We start from the raw sequence: 11,575 nt of genomic DNA, 5'->3' as shown, positions 1-11,575 counted from the left end.
ACCTTATAAATAGCATCAACACTATCCTTAAAATATGGGAAGAACTTCTTTACTTTTTTAATTTAGGAGGGATGGTTGAGCCATTAGATTAAATAAGAAATTTTTCTTATAAGTCAATAATAGCTGTCAAAACTTGATGAAAATGATGACCAATTGTCTTACTAAAATGCCCAAACCAAAAATTTACTTCGTAATTTTTGCATTGTGTGTCAATATATATAGAATTTCAACCATTTCTTTTACATTTGACCATCACGTGGGTTGTAGGCCAACCTCTCTTTCTACTATACGACACAATTCTAAGAAAGTTTTAGGAGCCATTCTAATGATATTTCAACTGGATGGATAATAACTAATTCGACTCATTATTTTATAATGCACCGTTTCTCTCATGCTACTTAAACTGTAACTTGTTTTTTTAAAATAAATCTTACTTGCATATACTTTTGCAAGGACACAAGCAATAAGAGCTCATGCTCTTTAATGTAATTCAAACCAATGTTGCACTAGTAAAATATATTCAAATTTTTGCTCATATAACAAAGTAATCAAAAAGCATAATGCAAATTAATAAACAAGCCATAATTATTACAAATAAGAGTAGAAGATTCAGTTCCATGAGCAAAAAATAATGATCAATAAAGACACTTATTAAACTTCACTTAGCAAAGAAGCAGAAAATAATGATCAATATGTTACATGCTTGGCCAAAGGAGAAAAAAAGCATAAAGATATGCTTGTTAAACTCTACTCAACAAACCAACTTTGACACTTTACTATCAAACAGAGTAGTTATCATTAGTTGACTCAATTTTCTCAACTAGCTCCCATAAAACTACACTTTGTCTAAAATACTTAAAAGTTGAAACCAATTCTCTCATCGAGCAAGTTAGGCATGTATATTAACATTGGCATGAATTGATTTTAGAATTTCACATACCATGAAACTTGATGCCACAGTGTGATTAAATATATTGATACAGTCAGACGTGTATATTATAGTCCACTGTTTAGATTAGAGGCCAAATTATATAGTTGAAGATAAAAGTATATCAAAAAAAAGTTGAATTTAAATAAATCTAGATCAAATAACAAATCTCAGATAGGGTTTAACGAGAAAGAAAAGAAATCTTAGGATGAATCTCAAAACAAGATGAAGAGGATGAGTCTCAAATCAAATAACAAATCAAACAAAATGAACATAGAAATACTAGATCCATATCAAAGCACGAATCAAAAGAGGGCAAGAGAAGCAAAGAATAACTCATAATGTTTAATGAGATGATGCATGGTGAGAGCTCAAAATAATCTAGATAAGGCATATGATGAGAGCTCTGAATAATCTAAATAAGATGCACGCGTAAGAAAGCCTGATAATTTGTAGAAATGAAGTACTCATCAGCTATATTTTCTTCTAAGGGCAAGACTAGAATATAATAAAACCTATAAGGGTAAATTAGTTAATAAGTTTAGGTCCCCTCCCAAAAACCTCAATTTGGAGGGAGCCAAAATAAAATGAGGGGAGGAAAAATTGTGGCCCTCTCCCTTTCAAAATTTCTCAACCAAATAAGGTAAGGGGTGCCCTCCCTTCCCCTTCACTTCCTCCTAACCAAACACACCATAGCTTTCAAGAGAGGTAATTTCCACTAAAATCAATGTAATCGAGTTCCATCACATACTTGAGGGAGATGGTTCACTTACATTGGAATTCAAACTTGTGGGCCATTTTACCCTCCAATAAGGTAAGAGATTTGGCAATGACGGTGATGATTGAGAAGTAATGGTAGGGAGACGTAGCAATGAGAGTGGACTTCTTTTAATGGTGGTTCAAATATTCTCTAATAGTAAAGATGGCAATTCAAATATTCACCAAGCATGTCATCAATCTCTAGATAGCCCATTTTGTAATCTATGTATTTAAACCCTACTCTTATCACACAAGCTAAACTAAAGTTTATTGTCCTTATTGCACAAGGAGTTGAATTGCTTTAGCGTGCAAGCAAAGGTGGCAATTTCATGTGACATAAGGAAGGAGAGGATATAAAGTTGGACATCTTTAAGGATGTTAGTGAGTTGGCATCTAGTGTTAAAGTCGACAGGGAAGCATATTGCATAATTGTCCTAACATCCCTTATTATCTTCAAGCAGGTCCCATCATTTCTTGTTAGTTCCAAAGTTTTCTCCTTAAAAACTAGTACATATGTCATATTAAAGTCATAGATTTTATGAATGAGTTTATCATTAGAAGGACAAGTCGTGAATTTTCTCAATCCATCCCCATTATCCTTGCTACAACCATAACCATCTTAGTTGCATCTAAATCTTGACTATGATTTCCACTTCGCCGATGTTTGGCAAATGTTTATTATTATGGTGGTTGAGGTTGTTGTCAACAACATGTAGGTTTTTTATAGATAATGGCATGCAAATCTCTTCACACTATATTAATTCAAAATTACATTACACTTCCATTGCCATGCCAAACACACTTTAAATCCCATTATTTCTTCCATTCCACTCTTACTTTCACTTCTAACTCTACTTTCAATTTTTTTAAAAAATTACTCTTTCGTACTAAACAAGACAAAGGATCTCTCTATAGCTTAACATTGCAATAGAAACTTGTTTAGGCCAAAAATGAAGCATCAATTGACAAAAGCAAAAAATAGTATAAAAGGGTGAATAATAAATGTCAAGTCCAATAATTCATCAAAAAAGACAAGGCCCAGTTTGCGTCTAAATAAGATTTCGTGTTAATCATGTACTGAGGCAAGGGGCATAACCCTTAAGACTTAGAGTGACTGAGCATGGAAAGCCATTAAGAGGATGTGTTATCATTATCTGACATGCCCTAAATCTTACTAGACTATGCCTAGTGATAGCAAATATTTTGCTGACGGGCTCTTGATTCTTCGGGCATAATGGTCTCGAACGCAGAAGTATAAGAGGTCTAATTGATGGAATTAGGACACAAAATCCATAGGCATAGCAGACTTATTGCTCATCTTTCAACTCAAATTTACTTTGTATTCTATATTTAGGTTTGGATTTTGTCATTTTAATTTCATAGTTGTAACCAATGCAACTTTTTACTTCAATTATAGCAAACAAATCACCTTTTACACTATTATTTGTGTATCTTTTGGGTGAACTGAGATGAGGGAGCTCAAGGATCCTCTTATCACATTTGAGACTCTACATCCATGGCATGCTTGGTAACCGCATTGTTCAAACACAATGAACAATTTGTGATAAGTAAAACTCTCCAACAATTTTTTAAAGTCTGGATAGATAAATCGATATCTAGAACTAAACAAACCAAACCATTATGAAAAGTTTAATTCTTAAAAAAAATACAATAACAATTAAATGTTCAAAAGAGTATCAATAATGTCAAAAATATCAACAATATTAGCATAATAATTAATATTTCAAAAGTAAATGAATAAAATGGTTTGAATGAGTTGGCCCTCAACCCTTTAAGGCCGGCTCATTTAAGCCCTAAACTCATTAAGGCTAACCTTTATAAGCTTGTTTTATATTTTAAAAATTTAAAATTTTGATTTTGGCCCCAGCAATTATTGAGCTTAAATAGATTGACTTTACGGACTTGGCTTATTTTTGCAGTTCTAAAAGGAAGTTGAGGCTTACATGAATTGCACTAAAGTGGCGAGTCTCATAATTTGAGGATGAGAGGGTAACCATTTTTTGTTGATGAGATTAATGAAGCAAAACCGTTCTTCAACCGTGCCTGGCAGCTCTTTTTGCTTTTTAGGCATAGATAATGTAACTGTATTGCTGATAGTATTAACGTCATACCCTTCTTGAATCAGGTTCAAGATCAACATGTTCAACACACATCAAATGAGTTGATAGTTAATTGAAAATTATGATAAGAGAAGAGGATGCTGCTCAAAATCACAATCGACTGTATAATGACCAAAAAATAAAATGGATTTCTTACAGGTGCACATGGTGAAGTAGTAGCAGTCATTTTATTTTAACCTAGGAAAAATAGGAATATATTTTAATAGAAGAACACACAGACGTGCATCTTCACTGCTTAAGTTTGCTATTACAATGCACTAGGAGACACGTTAGAGAATAGATGCAAAAAGGACCTTGCAAAGGAGGATAAACATCTTCCTTACATTTTCTTTAAAAAAATCAAGTGTAACTTCTTCATCATAGAAAAGGCTCTTCAATTTAAAATATAAATGAAGTACCAGTTTAGTAATTAGGCGAAGTCTCTTCCTTACTAGTAGTGCCCTATGGTTATCGGGTGTTTTTCAGCCAATGAAGCATGGGTTGTAGAACTTATTTTCATGATTTTAATTTACATTAATACACAATAGTTAACTACTGTTTAATTAAATAATCATTCATACATGTTTTTGTCATATGATATATAAATTTTATATCGTCTTTATAAATTGAGGACACTTAAATTGTATTTGTATTTAATTTTTTTTGAGCATAAAAATAACATATCGTGCTTCATTGTCAAAACATAATGTAAAAGCTTCCCGTGCAAGGCATCACGGAAGGAAACGCGAGTTCATCAAATAGAAAAGCCCTCTGAAATCATGTTTAAAAGAAGTTTCATTAAAAAAATTTGCTTCTTTACATGCAAACTTTCAATCATTCCACCCCTTTATCCTATCTCACATGGGTTTGTTGTTCTCGCTGTCTCTTCATCAATCTCTGGCTCTTTCTTGAGAAGACACAGCAGAGAAACTGAATATGGCAGTGCCGTGGAGCATGAGTCTCTGGATGGCGAAGATGGTGTGGATTGCTTTGAGTGGGTGGGTATCTTCGTGCCTGACTGTTGCTGACGAGGTCGCTAGTTCTCTTCGATCCGGTGATATTGGTCCCTTCAATGTTGGATGATTCAAAAACCTAATTCACTGTTCACCTTTGCCTCGGTTCTGGTTCGTCTCGCGAAGTCATTTTTATACTCTTTCGTAATCGGTTTTATCTGTTTCTGAAACCATAGTTGTTTAATTAGCAAAAGGATTTATTAAACAAATTGGCCGTGCTTCCTTTCCCCTCTACATATCTGTTTTTGCATCCTATTATTTCTGAATTGGCTGTCAGATGGAAGCTAATATATTATATTGCATTCTTGGTGAAGTATTAGAAGGTGATATGGTTGCAGAATATTAGAGCGGTGATTCATTTAGTTCAGATGGATTGCTTGGGGGAAAAGGGTATAAATCAACGATCAGGTATTATAGGACATTGTACGAAACTGGTTGGAGGGAAGAGTATTTGATTAAAGGAACACTGGACATGACAGCTCTAGATAATTCTGGGGTTCTTGTCTTAGCTTAGCTATCATGTATAGTTTTTTTTTAAAAAAAAAAATTAAAATCAAGGATCGAACCAATTCCATGACGTCCTCACTGGCATCACCCCGCCCTTGCTTGAGCTTTGCCAAGGCGAGGGGCAATCTTTTGAGATTGAATGCGTATAGAAACTCTCATGACCAATTTAGGTCATGATTTGAAGATTTTGGCGGCAGCATCAAGTTGGTCCATATTTATGACATGTTCCTCTTAACCAAGAGGTTTAACTCCCCAATGACCATGTACAAAGAAGGTTGGAATGATTCAACTTTGGAACTATGCTGTGCCCAGTTGATTAGATGTGTGGATACTTTTGCAATCAGCACATCATTATAAACTTAAAGTCAGTACGAATTTAGAGGTTCTTACCTGGAGTTCTTGAATCAGGTTGGTTCTTTAAACATTTCAGCCATGCAACTGTAATTTGCACAATCATCACTATCACTTTTTTTACCCTCTGGATTTGTTTTGATGGCCTCTATGGTATAGTTTTAAATACTTGGTGCCAGGCTCAAGAACTTGTAGTTATTCGGAGTTAGGGGTTCTGGTGTATAGGAGCAAAAAACTGCGTTCCATGAAAATAGACACAGGTTTAAAAAGCATTTATGGTTAGGCATCTTGAAACAAAGATAACCTGTTGAAGCTTGAATTCTTGCAATAGCCATAAGAGGATTAATTTCTTAGTTTAAGCAGAAGATCAGAAAGAATGCTGTGGGGGATCACAACGTCCAAGTAATGAAGGGGGAATAAGTGCATTTTGATCAAATGAAGACGAGTTCTGCTGAACCGCCTTTCAGAAAATGACAGGGCAAAACGTCATGAAGAGTTGTGTTTCACTTTTTATTATGTTATTGACATTGTCTTGGCAGTGGTCATTTTACTTCTGTTTTTATAGAAAACATATCAATCACCGTTGAGTTGAGACAGGTTCTTATTATGTAACTCGCTAGTGGATTGTATCTTTGTATTGTATTTGTTTATTTGTTTGGTTTAGTGGGTGTTTCTCATTTTATATTACATATGATACAATCTGTTGGTCCCCGTGATATTTGTTGGAAATTCAGTAGGCGGTACAAGAATGATCAATAAAACTAATCGAATGTTACTTTTTCCGTCGTGCAGTTCTGTGGAGGCTACGGAAAGAAGGGGATAAGATTCATGTTCTAAAACGTCGCCTTCAATTCCAGTGTCAGTCTTTTTTGGCCAAAACAAAAAAATCCAGTGTCAGTCTGGTGTAGAGATCTCACTTCTTCTTCTCTGTTTTTTTTCCCCCTCGATAGCCATATGATTTGATATGAACTATTCCGCGGACTTGAAACCGTACTTGTAGGATTACTCTAGTGATGGAGTTTCCAGATGGTACAATCTGTATATATATGTCTCCGGCAAGGGGGGCAAAAGCACACTTATTTGTGAAAACAGTTTTGAGCATCGGGTTTCCCTTATTCCCACATTGTTTTTGAATGGAATGAAGAAAGTCTCCGTGAGGACCGTGACTAGGGAGTAGCAAGTATATGAGACTGTTTGAAAACTTATTCTGATAATAGTTTTCTATTCTTCAGAGTAACAGAATAAGAAAATTTGTTTGATAATATATTTTTAAAAAATATTATGGAGGATAAAAAAATAAAAAATTATTTTAGAGAATAGAAAAATAGAAATAACTTTTAAGTGTCCTGTGATTATTGTTTTGAAAAATAAAGGATAATTAAAATATATATATATTTTTTTATTATTTTTTTATTCTCAAAATATATATTTTATAAAATATCAGTTCTCAAGATAATAAAATAAAAATAATTTCAAACAGTTTTTATGTTTCGAGCACATGTTTTTTAATTTTCGCCACCCAATGCACTTTGAATTGATTGATGGATTCCGCATATGATGAACTATTTGACTGGCTAGTTAAATGAAACCAGATTTTGTGTTTCCCCTGGTTAGCAGTAATTTTTTTTTTAAAATTCCATTGCCCGGTAATTTGTGAATATTACTAATACTAATTTTTGCCCAAGCAAATTTGAACTCGTGTTGTTTGAGACTGTTATTATTATCGATGGCTTCACGGGTATTTTGAGATGCTTTTGGCATATTTCTAATCCATCATATTTTTTATTTGTTTGATTTGGAAAGACAAATATACACACTTGGTTGGAAGCCAAATTTCAAGCCATTAACAACTTTGACAACGCCACTCATCAAATTCAAATAACCTAATTTATGAAATATGTTGATAAATAAAAGTGTTTTCTAAAAAAATGTATTTATTTTATTTTATTTTCAAAACATATTACTCATTTTCTTTTTAGAAAAATACTTTTTTGCGTACTGAACATGTAGTTAGCTGTTAGCGTCTAAGCTCCCCCCCTCCCCCAATCTCTTTGCTTTCTAGTCAAGCAAAACAACTTGAAATTAAAAGAAAACAAATACTGAATTTGGAGTTTGTGAATCCCGGTTGCTTGGATATTTTAATCAATCAGTGTCCATTTTTCAATCATCTCTGCTCATTTCATGCTGTTAAGGACAAGGATATTCTAGCCATACTTTTAACACCAGATAAGATTACAGCAAAATCTATGAGGTTGCTCGCTCAAAGCAATAGAATGGGAAGAAATAAAAAGTAATGCTGCTCATGAAAATCATTTTTCATTTTCTGTAAATAAATATTAAAAAATTTAAATTTATTTTTAAAATGAGAATTGCAGGATTAAAATGAATATTTTATATCTTTTTTTATAGGGTAAAAATTTTAGATCTTTATGGGAAAAAATTTTCTCGGAGCAATGAAATGGCTCCGAGTTAAGCCTTCTTCTGACGCGTGGGCCTGGAAGCCCAGATTTCCATCTGCTCTCAACGAGATGGAGGAACTCGAAGCCCACAGCCCCACACCTTTGTCCTCTCGTTACCTCACTACTTCCGCCGTCAACGGGGATGGCCGGTATTTGTCACTGAGAGGACGGCCAGAACATGAGCGCAACAGTAGCGGATCCCGCCACGCCTTTAACCTCAACGATCAGAATAAGAATAGCCTCATCTTGATGAACAGTTTGTGATTGACTTGCTACGCGGAGGGCGTCTTTATTTTGCCATTATGATTCCATGACAGAGGCGATGATAAACGAGTTTAGTATAACTAACGTTATAAAAGGATATCATGAACCTTCTCCGATCATCCTTTTAAACCCATTGCCGATTTTTTCAGAATCACAAGACAGTCAAATCAAAGATTCAATCGAAGTTAAGAAAAGGAAAGGAAATGTATAGATTGAAAAGTGAAAACTCAAATAAACGTGTTAAATATAACAGTTACCCCCCACACACACATATCATGAAAACTGTTAACAAGTTTTTTAAAATCCTTTGCCGAGTTGCCCTATAATTTTTTTGTGGTAGTGTCATCAAATATAGCAATCGATATTGATCCGGTTTCACCAGCAACGGGGAAATGAAGTTTAAATCTTGAATCACACAGGCGAAAAATAATACATCCGGAGTGCAACTTTTGACGCTTTCCACAGAGACAATTTTCGTCTCCACTATGCAAACAAGCGCCAATAAACCACATTAATAAGAAAGGCCCATTATTTACGATGTTCATGCCTAATCCAAACGACATTTCGTGAGGAGTGAATCATGCCAATGCAGCGATCGCTGCAGCATTTCCTCGCTTTAATGCCAATTGAATTTGATTCTCATGAACATCCTTGGGTGCAAAATATATTGTTTGCATACCCAAAGCACAGAATCATCTGATTCTTCCCACTTGTTTCAACTTCGGTTTCTTCTCAATCGATATGTTTCAGGAGCAAAATTGGAAGGTAATATTTTCAGGAAATGTGTACAGGATCGATGAGACTCCGAAAAAGATACACGGGATTTCCAATTTTAAACAGAGAGAAAATAATCTGGCATGATTCATCAGACCACAGTGGCTATGCCATTGTATCTTGTTCTTGTTCTGTCAGTTTCAATGGAAAGCCCCTCTTCCACGGTCTTCCTCTTGTTAGTATTGACTAGCTGCACTGACTGTTGATGCTGTTGCTCTACTAGTGATTGTGACGCTAGTTGAATCTCTGGGGTTTCAATCTTTTCGTCTCTTTTATGTGCTTGATCCTTCAATTTCTGGGTCTTCATCATATGGGGTCTAAGCCTATTCAGATCTGCTGGCTTCACCGGTTTCAAGAAAAATTCCTCTGCTCCTTCTTCTAAGCATTTGCTAATCCTGGAAGGGACATTCTCTGATGACATAATCACCACTGGTATGTTTCTCAGAGACGAGGATTCCTGAAATAACAAAAGCAATGCACTGTCACTTGCAAGTCTCTTGCCTCTCAGGTAGAATTTGCCAGCACACAACAGATTCTTATAGAATTCTTCAACTAATTCCTAGCCACTAAAGCGGGCATTTCTGAGAAGCAAATCTGGTGATCATAAGCCAGATTTGTTTCGAATGAAAAATTGTATATCAGACAAGAATGATTTCCCAGAGGATTTTCCTTGATATCTATCATATGGCAAGTCAGTAAAACTAAGGAAATTGACAGTTCTAAGTCCTGACGCTAGGGGGTTCAGAGTTTCAAAATACAGAGTCGAGTCTTGCCACTAAAAGAGGAAAGGAGACACAGGTTCTGTATTTAACTAACAGAAATAAACAGCTTAAATTAAAATAATACAATTGATGGAGAATTGTCAGAACTAGAAAGCAAAGCATACCTTGATTTTCTTGAGCAAGTCATAACCAGTCATGCCAGGCATACAGTAGTCTGTAATAACAAGGTTCACATCCACTTCCTGTGAAAAATGCAAAAACCAGAAGAAATCAAGTTCAGACATCCAGAAATGAAACCTGGAGGTGGAAAAAGGCACGAAGAGGTTGGGCCAATCCCATACATTTCGAGCGGAAACTAGAACAAATCATTATACCTGATTACTGTGAGGAGAAACAGAAGGCTTATCAGGGTCGGTCTGATCATTGTCACGCAAACCGAGAAACTCCAAAGCCTTGCTGCCAGAATCAACGGCGGTGACTGCATCGACAGAGCGACGGAGTTAGTTAAAATCAGACGAGGAAGCAGCGATCAAGAAGAGAAGAGGATTGCCATATTTTACCTTGATAGGAGGAGGTCCTGAGAAGTGTCTCAATTAGTTTCCGGTCGATTAGGCTGTCATCGACGGCCAACACGTGGAATCGGGACTCCGTGGCCATTCCCATTGTCAGATGAAAAATCAAAAACCTAAAATCGCAGGAAGGCAAGGATAGGAGAGAAGATTGGAAGAAGGTAAGGGAATGGAAGGGAAGAGAGAGTCGCGTTGCTTGTCTAGTTTTTAGTTATGGGAGAGGGAGGAGGAGGAGGAGTACAGAGGGAAAGAAGAAGGAGAAAGAGTTTTGTATTGAAAAAAGACACATCGCATCGCACAAAGCAAGATCCGACCAGATTTCACACCAAATCCAAATCTTTCAAAATTTTCCAACTTGATCTCTTCATTACAATACAAGGCAAGCGTCGCTAATATAAAACAAATATACAAATAAAATAAATCCTACCCGATATATTATTAGATTGATGCAAAGGCCGGGTGGGCTTTATTTATTTATTTATTTATTTATTCTGTTGTACGCAGAAGTCACCGGCCCTTGATCATCACAAATCACAATGTTAATTATATAAAAGAATAAAAACAGGTACACACAGTAGCCGTGCTAGGACTCAAATTAGAGTGTACAAGATTGTTTAATTTTAAAATTAATATATTTTTTAAAAATAATAATTACACTAATGCTAAAATTGTAATAATATAAGCAGATTGATAATTATTTTTTAAAAAAATTATATTAAATGTGCTAATATAGTCTTTTATATAAATATTATTTTCATCTCTTATCCCAATTCTTAAAATATTATATGTCTAATAAGCTTTTGAATCCAAATCTTTTTTATTTAATTCAAAGAGGGAAAAATATAAAAAATAAGAGATATAAAATTATAAAATTTACATACTTTATTTATAATAATTTTTTCCAAGATGAGAAAATGTATTTGCATATCTTCACTCAAATGTGGCTCGCCATTGAGTATACATATATAATTATCAATGTGATTTTGACATTAATAAATAAATAATGAAATCTTATTCGTTTATTAGCAACAAATAAACTATGATAGTGTGTCAAGATATATCAATGCAAGATTTTACCTCATTAGGTGGCCCTTTGTATTTGTACCCTG

At 34.8% G+C, this 11,575-nt stretch overlaps 2 protein-coding genes across 3 annotated transcripts; one reads left to right on the top strand and one right to left on the bottom strand.

The window, feature by feature from the left end:
* Positions 1 to 4,527: 4,527 nt before the first annotated feature.
* LOC129284999 (uncharacterized) lies at positions 4,528 to 6,793 on the top strand. 2 transcript variants are annotated; one of them, XR_008587053.1, is made up of 2 exons: positions 4,528 to 5,735; positions 6,471 to 6,793. XR_008587053.1 is itself a non-coding variant. In XM_054920534.1 (2 exons), the coding sequence occupies exon 1, from the start codon at positions 4,744 to 4,746 to the stop codon at positions 4,888 to 4,890; it is 147 nt and encodes a 48-aa protein (XP_054776509.1). In that variant the 5' UTR covers positions 4,529 to 4,743; the 3' UTR covers positions 4,891 to 4,931; positions 6,471 to 6,793. The 2 variants fall into 2 exon arrangements, 1 of the variants encoding a protein (XP_054776509.1); XM_054920534.1 differs by having other exon boundaries at positions 4,529 to 4,931.
* A 1,981-nt stretch (positions 6,794 to 8,774) lies between these two features.
* On the bottom strand, positions 8,775 to 10,817 carry LOC129320493 (two-component response regulator ARR9-like). The gene is made up of 4 exons (XM_054965985.1): positions 10,458 to 10,817; positions 10,272 to 10,375; positions 10,062 to 10,139; positions 8,775 to 9,632 (listed from the first exon to the last, which is right to left on the bottom strand). Exons 1-4 carry the CDS (start codon positions 10,558 to 10,560, stop codon positions 9,267 to 9,269), a joined length of 651 nt encoding a protein of 216 aa, XP_054821960.1. The 5' UTR covers positions 10,561 to 10,817; the 3' UTR covers positions 8,775 to 9,266.
* Between the last annotated feature and the right edge of the window lie 758 nt (positions 10,818 to 11,575).

The sequence above is a fragment of the Prosopis cineraria genome, unplaced genomic scaffold (genome assembly GCF_029017545.1).
Source record: "Prosopis cineraria cultivar Desert tree isolate PC_DT_omini unplaced genomic scaffold, ASM2901754v1 PC1, whole genome shotgun sequence".
NCBI classification, from domain to species: Eukaryota; Viridiplantae; Streptophyta; class Magnoliopsida; order Fabales; family Fabaceae; genus Prosopis; species Prosopis cineraria.
This window is presented reverse-complemented; position numbering and strand designations above follow the sequence as displayed.